At 41.3% G+C, this 19,912-nt stretch overlaps 1 protein-coding gene across 1 annotated transcript; it reads left to right on the top strand.

The window, feature by feature from the left end:
* The first annotated feature begins 640 nt into the window (after positions 1-640).
* per3 (period circadian clock 3) lies at positions 641-19,821 on the top strand. Its single transcript, XM_080892451.1, is given in 25 exon segments — positions 641-797; positions 7,405-7,832; positions 8,257-8,417; positions 8,524-8,642; positions 8,936-9,134; positions 9,306-9,357; positions 10,092-10,240; positions 10,416-10,494; positions 10,582-10,688; positions 12,271-12,427; positions 12,601-12,709; positions 13,014-13,142; positions 13,269-13,377; positions 13,472-13,583; positions 13,692-13,831; positions 13,951-14,115; positions 14,284-14,535; positions 14,855-15,717; positions 15,825-16,011; positions 16,262-16,448; positions 16,718-16,762; positions 16,764-16,778; positions 17,925-18,075; positions 18,159-18,197; positions 18,199-19,821. Coding segments are annotated over 24 exon segments (4,023 nt in total). The 5' UTR covers positions 641-797; positions 7,405-7,545; the 3' UTR covers positions 18,409-19,821.
* Positions 19,822-19,912: the final 91 nt, after the last annotated feature.

The raw sequence follows: 19,912 nt of genomic DNA on the forward strand, positions 1-19,912 counted from the left end.
TATATAACAGCTGCTCAAGTGTTGTGCTTTCAAGCAAATGTCATTGTGTCATAAAGATAATCAACATGACAACTGAGAATAATTAGATTGCATATTATTGTTGCAAATTTTTTAAATATAATGTAAAATAATATTATTTACAATTAATGAATAAGGATATACAAGTATGTGGCATTCTTTGCCTTCCTTTTCATTTGCTTAATGACAAAATCTATTAAAATTACTGATAGCTCCCATTTTCTTGTAATTTTTATTTTTTATTTTTTTTACTTAAGAGACTTTACTAAGATGATGTTCAATAACTGACAACAATTTAACCAAACAAAAAGAAGTCAAATGTCCAAACTCCCTGCTACGTGCACTGCAGCAGCTGGACCATGCAACGACTCTGTTCATTCATTTAGCGGTAGGGGCGGGGACGCAGCGGGCTGGTAGTGTCAGCGCTCGCACAGTGTGCTTCAGGCTTGTTGTTTCTCGGTTGCGTAACATGGGAATCCACGTGAATCGCCAGCAAGCCACCCAACAGACATGCCGCGGCAGACACGCCTACATCTGGTTTGCTATCCAATCCAATAATAAATGTAAAACCCACCTGCCCAATCATCGCTTAATGGGCGTGGTTATGCTATGCCGGGCTCACGTTGCACAAATGTGTCCACCGCTCTGGGATGGATGACGACGTAGCTACGTGACTGAGATATAACTGAAACAAAATACTTTCTGATGCGGTCCGGTGATCAATTAAGGAGACTCGTAACTTTTTAATCTTGAGCCAAGACACGCGTGGAGCGGGAAAGGTAAATATTCCACCAAAAGACGAAAAATTGGGGGCGTAATTGGTGAGTTAGCTTTCTCGATAAACTAGCTAACCACCTGACGCACGGCTTCAGCTAGAGACAACAGTGGATGTAAACATGTGAAATTGAATCATTGCCTTTTTTGTGTGCTATGAAGTCGTTGCGAATGTGTATTATTGTGGTTTGGGCTTTTTGCTTCTCCAAGGAGTGAATGCTGACTTGACTGTAAGCAGTGGTGTAAGCAGTGTGTGTTGCTCATGTTAGCTGTATAACGTCTGCCGTAAGTCAGGGGGCTGGAGCTCACGGGTTGCGCTGTGTTGGCTGGCAAATTGGTAACAAACTAAAGCTTTTGTTGCTCAGATTTGCATACGGTGCATTACTTAAAAAGCAACCTATTATACTTGCTAATACAGTAGCTAACAGGCTATCAGTTTATTGCGTTATTGCGACCTTCGTATCCAGTTACTGTAGGGGGCGCTGTTTTCACCAAGCAACCCGAACTCTCACGGCGGTTAAAAGGTCTTAACACTAAACTACATTAAGTTTTAGCTTTGTCGCTTTGTCCAGATGTGCTTACACAGCAGGCATGATGAGGCATGGGTGCATATGATTATTGAGATTGGTATGATTACATGAGTGGGAGTTAATTGCCCTCACTAAATGCTGTGTTTGTATTTTACTGTCTGAACCTTTCTGATACTTCCATAGACAGTGCAGGTTTTATACACACTGCGGATATTGCCCCTGATAAATACCCAGTATATTACAGCAACCCAGCTAAACCTGGCACACAAAAAACCCAAACAAACTGAAAATAAACTAATGGGAATTAATTGAAAAAGAACTAAATAAAAATAAAATAGAAATTTTAAAAATGTATATGAGAGGTCTTGATGGATAAAGCGCTATGTAATAACTCTGGGTAGGGGACTTCACTGAAACTAGAAGCTGCCCAGTGGCAAGTCAGGTGTGGTGCTATAGCTTCCACCGGAGTGGAGTTGCTGTCACTCCTTCAAAGCATTGTGAGGTGGCCTCTGGACTTACTTGGGTCACTGGGTTCATATGGTGAGGGGGGGTAAGTTGTAGGCTTCTGCTGAACGTTAACAATAAATTAAAAAAAAAAGCCTGTAAAACAGGTAATAATGTTGACTTTCAGTTTTGCTTGTGCAATAGCTTATCTTAGCTTTTTAGGTGACTTCTGGAAGCAGTCTGTGATGGTGTTGAGCTGTGTTGCAGTGTGCATGCAGGTTCAAGTACAGAGCAACAGCCTAGGTCAAGTGTGTTGTTGTGCTGCATAAGTGAGAAAGGACCACAGCATCCTATGTATGCAACAACAATCACGCATTGTGTTGTGCACGTCAGTACATGTATAATATCTCAATAGCATAATGTTTTATGCATTCTGAATTGAGCAAATCAGTTATGTAATCCTCCTATGAAGACCTGATGAACGATGCAGGGTACTTTCACTCCCTCCTGCTTTTGCTTCTCAGTTTCTGTCCCTCTGTCTTTATTCTCAGTGTCTGGTCACAGTGCCATATGGATGTGGTGGCAGCTGGAGTTTGTTTAATTATACCAATACCATAGAGAAAAAAACTCGCCCAAGATGGCTGGAAGACAAGCGATTTCCTCTGATGACTCTGATGAAAATATTGGATAAAACAGCCTATAGAATCACAGGGTTTGATTTTTTTTTAAAAAACCTGCGTTTGCAGGGATTGCAAAAAATGTAAATGCATAATTAGTAACAGCTATTTTGTAACCCAGTATCACATTATTATATCTGGCAGAGCCTTACCTGGTCTTGGCAGTATTGATGGATGAGATGTGCATAAATCGCAGATGCTGGGAGAGAGTCAGAAAGCAGTGAGTCAGTTTTATGGCCAGACAGCTGAGTAGTATTAAATAACATGGCAGATTGTGTTTGTTCACATTTGCACAGAACATTTTTTACTTGTTTATGTTTGGCAATAACATGCTCGTACTTTCAAAAGAAGACAAGTGTTTGCTTCCAATTTTAAAGCCTTTGGCACATCACCCATGCCCCAAGTTTAAAGTGGACATGTGAATATATTTCTAGCTCTATATTTTTTATTCTAGGACTGTAGGCTTGTAGTAGCTTTCTAAAATTTGTAATTCACCATAATCCTCAGGCCCTCAGTTTATTCTCCTTGACTCATGCTGTTTTACCTCTCATTGGAGGAAACCCTCCCTTTAAAGCAACTTGCTTATGATTGGATGATCCTACAAGCAGAGGAATTGAATGTGAGGTGGATGGGGATTCCAACTGGGGATGATTCTCTGCATATGCTGTTAATATCTTTGGAAATACATTTTGCCACTTATTTGAGAAAAAGTTCACTGGCAAGATTCCCAACTTTCATGATTGCCAACCGTGATTTTTTTCCATGCTGAAGATTATCTGCTTCCAGGTCGCATTGGCCTTTAAGGTGTCATGCATGATCTGTCTGTAGGGGTATGAGCAGTTGCTTATTAGGTAGGTTGACTTAATGATGACCTACAGAAGTGTTAAAGTTTTTCCAAAAAGTCACACTTTAACAAGAAGTGCTGTTGAAAAATGTAAGAGAAAAGATCTGTCACTGCACAACACTTTATTAAAAAATATGTTTTCACTGGCTAAATCTGAAATGAAATACTAACACAAGGACGTGTTTGTGGGCGTAATGCAAGAACAGGATCCTCAGTGTCATTGGTGGTCAGAGACCAAGCCAGCTGAGATCTGCAACAATAACGCCTTAGTTTCGCTGTTTAAACATGAATGTTTTCAATTTGTAAGGTGTAAAATACAGTTTTAGAGTTGGCTCCTCATAAATGAGATTAAGTTTACTACAGTTTACTTAAACTAAGCTACAAACTGAAACTAGATGTGGAAAAAAAAAACATGTACCAAAAAGAAAATAACAACAAGACTTTTGAAAATAAAAAACTAAGTGAACTTGGTATATATATATATATATATATATATATATATATATATATATATATATATATATATATATATATATACATATATGGCGTTTATTTTAGTTTGGTAAAAATGCTATCACGTCTTGCCTGATGAGACATCGATGGATGTGTTTATTGAGAGTCTACACGACTGAGAGTAGACCAAAAATATTTATCACGATATACATTTGAAAATTTGCGATAACGATATAACTGACGATATAATTGACACTAGACAAAATGCTTTAAAACTCCTCAACTTTATTAGTGCAAAAAAAAAAAACCATTAATGTATTTTCACTTAAACAAGCAGCTTTTTTAAGTGCATTAAGGTTATATAAAAAAATTAACAGTGCAAATGCAAATTCCTTGCTGACAGTTTAACCAAAAGGCATTTCCAGTGGAAATTGGCTGACATATCCTGAGCATAACCATATCCACAAAACTTAAAAAGAGGTTATACACACACACAGTACGGTAATATTATCTTGAAGCACAGTACGTATCACTCCGCGAGGCGCCTGCCTACGATAGCCGTAATGCTCCGACAATCCATCAAGCGGTGCGGGTTCGTAGCTTAGCAAAGTCGTACTGAAACATTTGACAGATATTCGAGCACCATGTACCACATAAAATCAATTAGAGGTCAGTAAACACAACCAGAATTCATACATAAGGCACACGGGATTATAAGGGGCACTGTCGATTTTCAGAAAAATCAAAGGATTGATTTTAAGTGTGCCGTGTTTTCCAAAAAACACGGTAATAACGATGGCCCGCTAGCATGCGCTACCAAAAATAGTGCTTTGTTGTGTATCTGACGGATGAAAGTAGGGCTGCTCAATTAATCGAATTTAAATCACGATTACGATCTGGGCTTTCAACGATCATTAAAAATGACTGAGCCGATTATTAGCCCCTCCCTTAAAGGCCGGTCCGTGAAAATATTGTCGGGCATAAACCGGTCCGTGGCGCAAAAAAGGGTGGAGACCGCTGATTAAGAGGACCCGAGGGAAGCCCGGAAAGCTAAGCAGAAGTTATTTGGAGAGTGACTGCCGTTGGTTGAAAAGAGAGTTTAAAAAAAAAAAACTTCAGTGGTGTTGCACACTATTTTATATTATTATTTTAAAGTCATTGTTAACCCTTTAAAGCCGGTCAGAGCAGCACGCTCCGTTTTGCGTAACTATTTTTAAATCCCTGTAGAACCTGAACCGTGTAAGCTAGCGCAATAATTTGTTTTGCATATGAAACCGGAGGAGTTGTACTTACATCTGATGCCATCAGCTTGTCCTCGGTCACGGTTTCGTTCCACATATAGCTTTGCAAAAATTGCATAAAAAGCGCTTGGAGGAACAAAAACATAATATTCCAGAAACACGCTTTGCCGTTACTATCAGCTGTTCGTAACACTTCCCACAGTGAAATGATGCACATGCTGTTTTCTTTGCAAATTTGCATCATAGGATTGTTTTTTGTTTTCCTGCAGTATATAAAAATTGCTGTATCTCCAAAATAAAACTATGAAGACACTCAAAATAAATTTCCTGTGGTGGGAAACTATTTTTTGCAACTTTATTGTATTTAAAGTTTTTTTTTTTTTTTTTTTTTTTTTTTACAACTTTATTTATAGTTTTCCAACAAAACAGTCCAGAATTTCTTACAAAAGTTGCGAACCCTACCCCCCACCCCCATCCAGGTGGCATCCCCACAACCAGGAAGCACAATACACACAACACAAAAAAAAAAAAAAAAAAAAAAAAAAAAAAAAAGGGGGGGGGAGAAACACTCAAACCAATCTGTGACAGTCATTATAGCACCAACAGCCGGACCCCGGCACATGAGAGAAGAAACAAAGAAGAAAAAGGGATTAAAGAAATCCCAACAGTCAAAGTACGGGCATTGAGGAGACTATGGACAGCAGTCCGAGAAGAGAGCAAGAGCATAAATTACCAACAAGTAAAGAACAATAAATCAGGCAAAAGACAGACTCTTGACATGAGTTATGAACCGTGACCAGGTTTTGTCATATTTACTCTCCAAGCCGCGCACGGTATACCTAATTTTTTCCAGAGCTAATCCCAACATCACCTCTCTAATCCAATGGACGTAGGAAGGAGGGTTCGACGCCTTCCAGCTCAGCAGTATCAGACGGCGGGCATGCAACGAGGCAAAGGCTATTGCGTTTTTGTGGAGGGGAGAGAGTCTCAGCTCTTCCCGAGGTACACCGAAGATAGCTATCAAAGAGTCAGGCCGCAGTGTTTCACCCGATATAGCTGTTGTATTTAAAGTTTTGAGGGATAAACCTCTTAAATTTCTCCAAGTAGAAATATATGTAAACAAAAGCGATTTTCAATTTTTTTTGTAGTTTATTGCACTTTTTTGCAATTTATGTAATTACTATGCACTTAATGCATACATATTATTAAAATATGGGCTATAACAGTTGTATTGATGTATAGCAACTTGAAATGCTCCCACAAATGGCACTACAGCATGTAAAAAAATAATATAAGCTCTGGTGGACTTGGTTCTATAGTAGGTCTTAAAGGGTTAAATAAATATCGTCAAATAATCGTGATCTCAATTTCAGTGAAAATAATCGTGATTATCATTTTTGCCATAATCGAGCAGCCCTAGATGAAAGCCAAACCAGTTCCACACCATTGAAGTTCCAGCATTTTTACAAACCAATTCTGGTTCATCTGTTTCAGTTAACGATCCACTTTCGCTCTTCTCATTCTGCGTCACCGCCATGTGCGTATGTAAACGAAGGCACTGCGCATGCGCGTTTTACCCATATTCTATCACGATATTTCATTTTCTTATCGTTGCTCAACATTACACCGGTATTACCGTGAACGGTATGATATAGCCCAGTCCTAACTGAGAGACAGCTGCTTTCATAGAGTTCAGTGTTTCTGTTGTACTACCTGTTAGGGCTGTTCGATATAACGATATATATCGGATGACAATATAAAAACGTCTATCATTTCATTTTACGCTATTGTTTGTTTCGTGGTGTCGCAAAATAAACTGTTTACGGCAATATTTTTTCATCGTTTTGATGGTCACTGTAGTGGGTATATTAATTTCGTAAAGTTCTCTCTTTCTCTTATATTTTATATAACCACACTACGGACGGACAAGAGCCTGTTTTTATGCGTTGTGGTTAGCAACAATGACAGTAACAGCATCGCGTGTCCGCTTGTTTATGTTCCACATAAAGATCCTGTTGAGACTTTTCAAAATAAACTGAATCACGTGAAAGAGCAGATTATTTACTGATGAGAAGTAAAAAAGAGTATAGTTTCATGCATCGCTTAAAACACTCGACTCCAGCTACATGATGCGCAGCTGGAAACACTTCCCGCAAGATGAGCTGCCCGAGATTCACAGAATTTACAGAAAATGTTACATTTTTGTGATTTATATATCGTTATCGGGACGATAGAATTCTTATATCGGGATATGAGATTTTGGTCATATCGCAGAGCCCTACTACCTGTACTGATTTTCCTAAATCTTGCCTCTGGCATAACATAAAACTTGATTAGTCCCACACGTGGGAAATTTGTTCCATATACCTTCTATGCAATAATAACTAAACTCAGGCTTTTTGTTTATTTTCTTCTGTTTGCAGTGGAAAAAACAGACCACTTCATCCAACATTCAGCACTGACTGAATGAAAGTCAGTTCATTGTTACCACATGGAACCCATTCCCTTTGGTTGAACATATGAAGACCCTTACCGACTATTGTAACTGGAAAGAAAAATAATTGATGTGTGACCAAAGTGTGGTGATGCCAGGAGGTGACAGCGGACTACATGGCGAGGAGCCTGCATTGCTGTCAGCCACAGCGAACGGTGGAGAGGTGGAGCAGGAGTTGTCCGGGAAGCAGAACGGCAGGGAAACGTCCAAGCACCTCGGGGGTGAAGAAAGTGGAGTTTCAGGTGGAGAGGTGGGACAGGAAGATGAAGAAATGGCGAGTGGTTCACACGACCTGTGTTCATCAACCAATCACAGCCCTGGAAGTGCTTCGGGATCCACCTCAGTTTCAGCTAAGAGGTATTTAACTCCATGTGCTCTCACCATTTAGCCTTTTTTGGGGACTTTCTATGGTGCCTTTCTGACCCTAATTTCTGCAAAGATCCACAACACCACGTGAGAGCTTTTTATCTATTGCTATTGCTACACTGTTAGCATGTGGCTCTGACAAATGGAGTACAACACACTGTGACAACAGCCAGGGTTTTAACTTTCTTGCAGCATTGCAAGAATTTTGGCATAGAAGAAAACAAGCCAGAGTTTCCCAAAATAAACTGGGAAGATGCTTTTTACCAGCTGATCCTGAAGTTCTGCGTCTGTGCTATGATCTATTCATGGTATAATGGTGACAAAAATGCTAACTATGTCAGACAGAGTGAATCTTAACTACTTAAGTAACTGTGAGAAATACTTATCTTTTTATGCTGTTTCTGTGCATATGTAGCAGCGAGCATGCAGAGGCTGGCAAAGGGCAGGACCACAGAGAGGTGATGAATGCAGTGGCTGAGATGAAAAAGAGGCTTCCATCAGACAAACGCAGCCGCAGCAAAGCCAGCACTGTGGAGGCCTTACATTACGCGCTCAACTGTGTCAAACAAGTGCAAGGTAACCTGACTAAATACAGAAGAGTCCATGTAGAATCTTAAGAAAACACTATTTATTTTTCTCCAAATACTGATACTGTTTTTGTGCCTTGGTTTGTCACCTGTAGCTAATAGTGAATACTATAAACTGCTCATGCAAAATGGGCAGGACGAGCGGAGAAATGCCACTGTTTGCACCCTGGAAGAGCTGGAGAGAGTCACCTCAGAACACACCCTTAAAAATACGGTATGCACATCAAACTTAGATGCACAGGTCACAGGTTCTGATGTTATTGTCCCTTTTTTAATGCATCACTGAAGATGTCATAGGACCCACTAAGCATTTGTTTAGAGCTGTTCTGAAATCCTGTTTTGAGGCAGTCTTAAAGATGCAAATACACATGCATATGTACATTTATTTTGCCTCACTCCTGAGCGGGTGTGTGAGTGTATGTGTGTTTATTGCTTTTGTGTGTGTCTGTGACTTTGCTTGCTTGTGCATGTTCTTCTGGGTGCGTACATCTCTTTACCTGTTTGTAGGATTCCTTCGTGGTGGTTTTCTCCCTGGCCAGCGGCCGCGTCCTCTACGCGTCTGAGCAGGCTCCCAGCATCCTGTGCTGCAAGAGGAAGTTTCTGGAGTCCGCCAAATTTGTGGAGCTGCTCTTCCACCAAGATGTCAACGTCTTCTATTCACACACTGCGCAACCCCATTTGCCACCTTGGAGCAACTCGCACACAGGTGCTGTATTTTATTTATTTATTTAGATTAAATAAATAAAATACGGCACAGGGACGGCACAGTTTTGTTTTTTAAGTTAGTTTGCACATGCTAGTGTCTCAGTGGGTATCTAACAGAAATAATGAAAGAGAATATGGCTAACTGACTTCTCTCGCTTCTTTTTCTCTGTAGCCGGCGTTTTGTTTGATTGTGCCCAGGTCAAGTCCTTCTTCTGCCGAATCAGGTCAGTACTTTTTTTTTTTCTACATATCCCTTAATTCCTTAAACAATTTTTTTTTTTTTAAATGCACATTTAATAAAATATATGAGCTAAATTCCATTAAACCCTACATCTGATGTTGCCCTTGTGTATCCAGACTATAAACTGCAGTAATTTCAGGGTTTTTAAATTATGATTGTTGTTTTTTTATTATTAGAATTGTGTAACGTCTACAAGCTTGTGCAACTGTTACAAAATTTCCTGCAGGGTGTAATGAAGTTTCGTTCTGATTGTCAACTCTTCCTCTATAAGGAATTCCATCAATACATGCTTTTTAATGAATGTGTCTGTAGAAACTGTGCTCGGTCCATGGTGTAGTGGTTAACACATTCATTTTATGTGCAAAAGATTCCCAGTCTGAGACCAGGAGGAGACACACGCCTGGATAAATATGAGGGTTGTGTTAGGAGGGGCTTCTGGTGTAAAATGTGTGCCAAATCAAACATGATTATCCATCAGCTCTTGTGACTGAAAGTACCTCCATAGCCATAGAAAATATTCATTTCACACATTCTTACAAGAATTAAATTAGCTGTCATCAACTTGTACCAATAGATATCACTGAAATTTGAAGTAATTGTTTTCATTTTTCATTAGATCTTTATTTTAGGGTTTGAAACTGGTGCAGGTAACGTTTCCTGTTTTCATCTTTGATCACAATAAATTCGGATATGATTTTTGTGTCTTGTGTGTTTTAGGGGTGGGAAGGATCGTGAGGGTGAGATGCGTTACAACCCATTTCGGATAACACCCTACCAGCTGAAGGTGCAGGGATCTGGGAGCAGTGGGGAGGAGGAGGAGCCGTGCTGCCTGGCACTGGCTGAACGCATCATCTCTGGATATGAAGGTATGATACCGTGTTTGTCTTTTAACATGCAGCTTTGATGCTCTGATAGGTCAATGCAATTTTATCTATAATAACCCCAAACACTTTCTGAGAAACTCTTCTGGTATTTCTGATGAACTTATAACCACTGTTTATTCATGTTTTGCACTGGTGTTTATATGATTTGTGTATGCAGCACCTCGGATTCCCATGGACAAGCGCATCTTTACCACAACACACTCCCCTGGTTGTGTGTTTCTGGAAGTTGATGACAGGTCAATACACACAAATTTCCAGTCCCAAGCTTTGAAAATTAATGGCAGTGTATGAAAAGAGCTGATTTTTATGCTGACTGTTCACAGGGCCGTGCCTTTGCTTGGATACCTTCCTCAGGATCTGATAGGCACGTCGTTGCTGACTTGCATTCACCCAGAGGACCGCCCCCTCATGCTAGCCATGCACCGGAAAGGTGAGTTTGTGGGGAGGATGAGTGCAAAAGTTTAGTCTGCTGATAAGAAAACTCTGCATTTCAATGAGCTGACTCAAATTGTATATTTAAATAGATAGATATTCTCTTTTTCATTATACTGTACAAAATGCCAGACAAATAATAAAATAGCTAGTAGTAGTAGTAAATTAATCAACCAAAGCAAGGTGTTTATCCTAAGCATTTACACACGCTTTGAAATTATAAGATTTTACCTTTCATCACACAATAAAAATTAATTAATTAATTAGACAAAGATCAACCTGAGGTGATCAACAGCAAGTTAAATAATACACTATGTCATAATTAACAAAAATTAGGGAAAAATGCAAAAGCAGTGTTTGAAAAACTAAGTGCTCTTACTTCTTCCATAGTACTGTAGTTGAGAGAATAAGTAGAAACCAGGGTGCTGCTCTTGACGCAAATGTGAGCACCTCTATGAAAGCAGACATTTGGGCAGTTTGGTGGTCTGGAGTGTTAACATATCTGTTAACATGATGCAGAGGAGAAATGACATCAGCAGTGATCTTAAAGAAGGATTATTAGCCTTTTTCCAAGCAATTGGAATTCCATCATTCTGCAGTGTGAAATACTATTCACATTCAAGTGGAAAACATTCCAAACATTTGCCAGTCTTTCCAGGAGTGAACTTCCCAGACTCCACAGGCCTCAGTTAGCATTTTAAATGTTAAAGTTCATGACAGGACAATTAGAAAAAGACTGAACAAGTATGGCTTGTTTAGTTGGGTTGCCAGGAGAATGCTTCTTCCCTCTAAAAAGAACAACGTAGCACAGTTTAGGTTTGAAGAATAGAACAAACCACAGGACTCCGTGGGACAAATGAGACCAAAAATTGAGGTGTTTGGCCATAATGCACAACGCCATGTTTGGATGGCATCAACAGAGCATATCAGCACAAACGCCTCATACAAACTGTAAAGCACGGTAATGGGGCCGGGTGGGGGTGATCACTTAAGCTTGTGTTGCAGCCACAGGACCTGGACACTTCGGTATGCAGAGGAGTTAATGGACTGCAATGTATTCTACAGTCATTTGTGAGGGCACGTGTAAGCAGAATAACTACAACAGCCTGTCTGAAAAAGAAAAGAATCAGTGTGTTGCAATTGTCCAGACCTCAACCTGACTGAAATGCTTTCCCTTGGTTAAGAGTTATACATAAACAAATACCACAAACCTCAATGAAGTGAAGCAACACTGGAAAGAGGAGTGGGTCAGAATTCCTCCACAATGATTTGAGAGACCGATAAAGTTTCTGACATCATACAGAAAATTATTACTTCAAGTTATTGCTGCTAAAGGTGGCTCTAAAAACTATTGAATCATGGGATATATTTAGTTTTTAACACACCGCTTCAGCGTTTTGGCTTATTTTAGTACTAAATAAATAGTGAAACAGTTTAAATATCATAATATTTTTATTATTATGTCCTAATACAAATCTTTAGAATTGACAGTAATTTCTTTTTACCGTGACTGTATTTTTGTCATACATTTTATTTATTTATTTATTTATTTATTTATTTATTCTTCATGCCTTGCTTAGTCTTGAAGCATGCGGGGCAGCCTCCATTTGAACATTCTCCCGTGCGTCTGCACTGTCAGAATGGAGACTACATCACCTTGGATACCAGCTGGTCCAGCTTCATCAACCCATGGAGCCGGAAGGTGGCCTTCATCATCGGGCGCCACAAAGTCAGGACGTAAGTTCCATAAGCATAAAATCTAAACCCCAAGACGACAAAAATGTATGCTGAGGTGTAGAGTTTGGTGTCTGTTGTGTAATCCCCCTGGGTTTCTGTGAAAATGGTGTGCGATTACATGAATGACGCAGTAACAAAGATAACATCACTCTGTTTACTGCCTTTGCCTACAGGAGTCCTCTGAATGAGGATGTGTTTGCTGCTAAAGCAAAGGAGTTTGTTCCAGTAACTCACGAGGAAATAAAAGATCTTCAGGCAAAGATCTATAAGCTTTTCCTACAGGTGAATATGTCGTTGCTGAATAAATGAATTCCAGAAAGCACTCACTTTAAATCCTTTGTTGCTGTAATGCAACAAAGGTGCTGGTATCATGCTGGTATCAGCGTAATAACATATAAAAGCTGATCATGTTTCAGTCCTGTCAGAAAAAGGGAAAAAATAAAAAAATGATTCATACTAAATGGGTTGGAGTTGTAGTATGTGTGGTTTTTGCTTTTTGGTTGCTGTACACAGGCTGAAAAAAGAAGCATTAATATCTGTTAAACAGCAGCATTAATCTGTTCTTCCTTGTGTCTCTTCTTTACAGCCCGTTCACAACAATGGCTCCAGTGGTTACGGTAGTTTAGGCAGCAACGGCTCTCACGAGCACTACATCAGCATTGCATCTTCAAGTGACAGCAATGGCAACGTATGGGAGGACTCACACCGGGAACCGGTAAGACATCACAGTGAGGTCATCATCCAGGAATTCACATGTCACCCAGTTGCCTAACTATCTATTGCCATGGTTACTCATGCACTTTTTTGGGGGGTGCTGTGTTCGTCTGTTTGTGTGTTCCAGATGACTTTACAGCAGATCTGTGCTGATGTAAACAGAGTGAAGAGTTGGGGCCAGCAGGCTTATCTGGATTCCAACCACAAAATTGCTTTCCTTGGAAAACGTGTCACAGGTATCGCAGTTTCACATCCACTGAGTACAAAACAGTTAAAATGTGTTTTTTAAAATTGGCAGATATTTTAAATGTTGGCTGTTTATTTTGCCAGCTCCTCTACCCTCTTCAGCCTCCAATGCTGAGGTCAGAGAGCACAAAGTGAGCAGGAAGCAAACACACATTCCCTCCTATCAGCAAATCAACTGTGTGGATAACATCATCAGGTGTGTGGCGATAAACATGACTTTTTTTTTCTGCAGCACTCAGTCCTTGTCATAATATTGACTCCTGCTTTCCCTGTTGGTTTGCGCACATTTCTTGTGTGTAACCAGATATTTAGAGAGCTGTACAGGTCCAGCCCTCAAGCGGAAGAGTGAATCTCATTCCTTGGTAACCTCTTCTTCCTCATCCTCTACCTCAGAAGATGACAAGCCTGCAGGAGCCACTGACACAGCTCAGGAGATTTCAAATGGTATAAACCCACACACAGCACATGGCTTAGCATTCTGTTACTTTTAGGGTGAAAGGCTGCAATGTTTCTGTCATATAAACTCGTTTTGCTCCTGGCATTTGTTTTTTCTCACTTTTCAGCAGTCGTGGTGGAGACTGAGGTGTCAGTGAGCCCTCCAACTCCAGCTGTAGTCGGGGCACCTCTTACAGACATCACCATGTCTACTAAAGCCATGAGTGTTGTCTCGGTCACCAGCCAGTGTTCATACAGCAGTACCATAGTGCACGTGCCACAGCCTGAGTCAGGTATATAAACATAGTCTTATATCATGAGTGAGACCTGCTCAGATGCTTCTTTTTTTTTCTCTCTTAATGGTAAAATTTCAAAATTCTCTCAGGAGTTTTGCACACAGAGAAACATTTAGTGCTTTCTTTTGACACTGCCCCCCCCCCCCCCCTATGTTTTTCTGTTAGAAGCCACAGCACTGGAGGATGCCCCGATGGGCAGTGAGCCTGCTGATCCTGCCCCAACCCCTGTCCGTCCAGCTCCAAGCCCTGCCGCAGAGGAAAGAAGGTTTGTTGGTCTCACCAAGGAGGTGCTGTCAGCTCACACCCAGAAGGAGGAGCAAGAATATGTAGATCGATTCCGCCATCGCATCCTTCAGAGCCCTTACAGCTCATATCTGCAGCTGGACAACAGCTCTTTTGCTCACTCCCACCACCCAGGTTTGTTGAATATTTCTTTAGCAACGCAGCTGATGTTTTGAAATCTGACAAAGTGTTGGTGCAAATGTGTCTGTGAAGGTTCTCAGTCATCCAGGTCATCGTAGTCAAAGGAGCTTGCAAAGAACAGCGTCTGCACTTCTTTAAGTTACTTGAAGACGTTTCACCTCTCATCCGAGAAGCTTCTTCAGTTCTAAGGTCAAATGGTGGACTAGTAACTTAAAGAAGTCCAGACGCTTTTCTTTGCAAGCTCCTTTGACTGTTGGTGCAAATTTTTGTGCAACTTTAATTAGATTCTATGATCTCTATACATTCACTGCAGGAGACTACCTGCGTCCACTGAGTGCCGGAGGTTGGAATCGTTCTCGAAAAGGGAAGCCAAGACACAAGCGTCCCAAACCCCAGGGTTCGTCAGACAGCTATGCCTCCCCTCCTGAACTCGCTCGCCGTGTCCCTGACTCCTCATGGCCCTCCTCAGAGTCCTCCCAGCCCCAGGTGGGAGCACCCTACAGCCAAACATCTCCAGTCCAGGTGCCATTCTTTCCTGTAATGGGGAAGCCCGGCCCGGAGCAATCACCCAGGACACAACAGCTGCCTGGAGCAGCTCCTACGGGGCTCCATCCTCCTGACCAGCTCAGCTACAACTTCAACATAATGCAACCTACTCAGAGCCTGCCAGGCATGCAGCAAATCCGAATGGAGACCATTCAGAATGTTCAGAATACCCAAAACTTTCACAACCTGCAACCCATAGCTCCAACACAGACCTTCAACCCTTCTTTCATGGCTCCAGTCATGGCTGTCATCCTGCCCAACTACCCCACTTTTACCCCAGGTTACCCATCCATTTATCCACAGTCAGCTCAGTTTATACTTCCCCAAATACCCATCACTATGACAGGGTATGCCCCTGTCAGTGCACCTTTCCCTCAGCCTCAGTTCCAGGCCCAGCCTGGTCCCCATTCTCAAACATCCCCAGGCCTTTTACTTTGCTCACCCAGAGCAAGTTCATCTGTCGGCGAAGAAGAGGAAGCGGCTGGGCCTACAGCTTTGTTCTCTAGTTCTCGCTCAAGTTCTCCACTGCAGCTCAATCTGCTGCAGGAAGAACTGCCCAAACCGAGTGAAGGGCAGAGCAGCACTGGGCACAACCACGCCGAGAGCCTCCATGAACAACATGCCAATGAGGTGAGTCAATCTACCACCTTTTATAACAGGTATGGGTTGAGTATAGGTCTGATAGTTTTCTCACTCTAAATTGCCGACTGATTTCTGACCATCTTTTTTATGATTAGCGTGATGTCGCAGGAGAGTCTGGCAACCATGATGCCCAGTCAACATCCAGCGAGCTCCTTGACTTACTGCTTCAGGAGGACGCCAGGTCAGGGACTGGCTCCAATGCCTCAGGGTCTGGATCAGGGGAGTCTGGAGGCTCACTGGGGTCTGGATCTGGCTCCAATGGAACCTCTACTTCACACACTGGTAAGAAAGGCAATATGCATGCATGCAATTCATGCAAAAACTGCCTTTTTTGCACCATATTTGTAAAGCATAAGTCTAGTTGTTATAGTTTTGACTTTCAGTTTCCAATGTCCGTGTACACCAAGCTTCTAAATGTTGCTGCATGATGCAAACAAGTAAAAGAATGCCATGCAAATGCAAAACAGAGGAACAGCATTTTCAGTTAAGAGTAGGATGGAAGGATGTGAATGAATTTTTCCCTGGGTTACAGGCAGCAGCAACAGCAGTAAATACTTTGCCAGCAACGATTCATCGGACACGTCACGCAAAGCTCGTAAGAGTCTGGAGACCCTGGCAGAGCACAAACACACCTTCGAGAATCAGTCGGAAAACTCCCTGTGGAGCATGATCCAGCACACGCCCGAGCGTGTCATGATGACATACCAGATCCACACCAGGTACACCAATACACTTAATTAATAATGGATAAAAGGGAAACGCATTCTTGAGAAAAGCTATTTTGGCATTACAGATTTGTGTGTGGAATTACTTTTGTGTCTTTCTTGTCATTTTCAGAGCGAACTCTGAACACCGCGCTCAGTTTTTTTGTTTTTGTTTTTGTTTTTTAAATGCAAGATGACTTTCTGATGAAAATGTAAATCCAGTTAAAGATTAACAGAAACGTGTATTTGTTTAACCCATCACCCATCTCGTTTATAAACTGTAGATATTTCCAAGCTGTCCCTCCAATCGAGTCTGGCCAACAGAGAGAGAGTACATCTTTCAGCGTGGGTCCCGCCTACTTTTCAAACAAGTTTCTAAGCTTTAGGATTCACAAATCACATTTTAGAGCCACATTTGAAGTCAGTGTAATCCATTTGCGATCGAGCTCTCAAGTTTGATTTACAATTGCAAATGCGTTCTGTTTTATAGTAACAGAGGCACAAAAGTAACTAATGCAAGCATGAACAGAAATAATGTCAGCCTGTTCAGTGTATATCAGCATTGCTTCCCCCCCCCGTGACACTTTCACAGTGGCCTTTGAAACCTGGTGCTTTGTACTAAAAATCATTTATCTTCAATATAAAGTGAGGATTATACTCACTAGTTGACTGAGTAAGCGCAGTAAGGTTAAAGGTGAGGCTTTTATGAGGCTCATAAAGTCAAAACATGTGCAAGTGTTGTTTCTTTTGTTCTTTTTAGCAGTCCTTTTCATGATTCTCAAACACTGTCATCTTATCTAAATGTCTCACCTTGTTTAATGTGGCAAGGTATTTAGTCTTTTTGTCTGATGGCTTCGCTTATTCAAAGCCAAATGGTACAGCAAAAGGGCTACCTGCTGATTTGATTATGTAATGATATTATCTAATCGGGGAGTACAATAAACACCAAAGCCGTCTTCACAGTACTGTGCTTATTTATATTTATACCAGTTAGATGGACTTCTTATGCCTTATACATGTTTTCTTTTTTATTTAACTTTTTTACAAAAGCACAAACAAGAAGACAAGCAATGGGTGAAAAGATATAAACCAAAAGCATACCACAGAGCAGCATGAATCAGCCTCAGAGACTATGAACCGCCTTTTCTACACTGAATCCCTTCAGTTTAGCAGGAAGTGGTATCTCTTTAATCCACCTTTAAAAGCAGAAAGATCATGTTGGTTTCCATTCTGATAAACTTAGGTCACTTCTTTGCATTCCCTCAAAGCCCATTTTGATTGGACAGGAGCGGCCAAGTTATGTCCAGGTTACATTTCAGGTGTGTCGACGTGCCATACTGTTTAGAAACCCAAACAAATATGCCCCTCGCAGGTGTGAGAATCACCCCTGTGCAATACCACTTTTGTCACACATGGGGGAGACAGTTCATCTTCATGCCCTTTACCTTTTCTTCATCATCCTTTATCATCTCATGCTTTCTCTCCCCGCAGGGACCAGAACAAGGTTTTGGCGGAGGACAGGGAGAAGCTTCGAGTGCTTCAGCCCCTCCAGCCCTGGTTCAGCCAAGAGCAGAGAGTGGAGCTGGCTGAAGTCCATCCATGGATCAAACAGCATGCCATCCCACAGGAAATAGACACACAGGTATCGCCACGAATCACTCACTGTGAACATTTTTGTTTTCGTTTCCTGTGACCGTGTGTTTAATGCGTTGCTGTCTCTCTCAGGGTTGTGTGAGCTGCAGCTCAGGTGCAGGCATGTCCCACCCCACTCACCCAGCTGCACCTGACAGTTCCTCACTTCTGGAGAGCCCTCAGCACGACCCGATCGGACTCGTGGTTGACACTTGAGAACTCTGACCAGAAATCACCCGTCATCAGGTTTACAGTGTGCCAGCCCTGTCAGGAACCTCAACAACTCTCACCATGCATCTCTTTTGACCAGTCTGAAGGAGTGGATCCCTGTGCTTTAGTGTAAAATCTAATATGTTTAATAAAGGTCGCAGAGGCTGGACCAGGCCCTAAGGAACAGAGGAGGCGAGAGATGGGCATTTTCTTTCACTCTGCTTAATGTGGCTGTTCTTATTGGACCATGAATATTACATTTTTCCTTTTATGTGTTAATAGAGCCCCTAATGAGGGGGGTTTAGGCTGTATTTAAGACTGTTCAGATCTATGAACCATATATGGAAAGTGCCCTGGGATAAACATGAGCACTGTGTGTACACCTGGTCTGTAGAACAGGAGTGACTGGCTGGGAAGATGAAGACGGTGCTGGCCCAGAGTATCAGAACATACGTCAAACTCTTCTCCAGTAACACTGAGTCCAGGATGTACAGTATGTGTACTACATCAGCTCCTTCGGTGACATAATTAAGACATTGTGATTTTTTTTTTTTTTTTTTTAAATTAATTCACCCCCCACCGAGGGACACTAAGATAAAAACACATTTGCTGCTTTTCTGTTTTGGGACACCTAGATTTGAATATGGTGTTGTTACTGGAATTTACACTCTTGTTCCGTAGGCTTGTTTCCTTCAAAGCGTTCTCATCCCAGGGTATCATATACTGTCGTTCTGGCAATGCGGACATAAACACAAGGTGTTCTTTGTGTAACTTGTACAGAGTAATAATATCTGCTTTAGAAGGCTGTGGTTTGTGTCCTATTTGAAAGCTTTGGAAACCAAAAGGTTCTTGGTGAAGTTTAGGTAAAGATTGTGCTTTTGGGTTCTCAGCGTTAGCCCTACATTGCCATCAAGCATGTATGATGTCCTGGGAATAAGAATGGGCCGTTTTCCGCATTTTGATCATTTCAAATTGAACTTGGTGCTAGAAGACACATCTAGCCCGTTACTCAAAACTTCCTGTAGCAAGTCCTTTCTCCACCGACCTATCCTGCCCGGTCATCGCCCTGTAATACCTGTAGCTTACCTCTTAATTGTAAACAAACACAGTGTGGCCCCAAATTTCCGCTCATCTTGTGTTTACTAAGTAAATGAATTTCCTTCTATACCCTGCAGCTGTCTGCCTGATTGGATGCATGTTTGTATGAAAGGGAGACCGGGAAGAACTAACTAGCCTCTTGTAGTTCTGTGAATGTTTCGTTTCTTCTTCCTGTACTGAATTTAAATCACAGGTGAGCTTGTGGATGTGTAAAAGTGTGCGTGCTGGCCGACTGCGAGCTGCTTCTTTCGATACACTTGTCCAACAGTGCAAGACAGAACGTGGTTTTCTACCGTTTTTAGATTGAAAGTATATAACAGTATCATGTATTTTATAGGAAATGTACACAAAATGAACTTCACAAAGTGTATAAAAAGCCATTTGTCTTGAATTCAGGGACTGTTTGTGACACAAAGGAATGAATAAATGAGATAAAACCTAAATTGCAGTTTGACATGAGTGTCAGTCAAGTTTTTACGTAACATTAAACTCATGCTCCTGGATTTTATTTTATTTTATTTTTTGACTAAAGAAGACCT

The sequence above is a fragment of the Rhamphochromis sp. 'chilingali' genome (assembly GCF_963969265.1).
Source record: "Rhamphochromis sp. 'chilingali' genome assembly, chromosome: 9".
NCBI classification, from domain to species: domain Eukaryota; kingdom Metazoa; phylum Chordata; class Actinopteri; order Cichliformes; family Cichlidae; genus Rhamphochromis; species Rhamphochromis sp. 'chilingali'.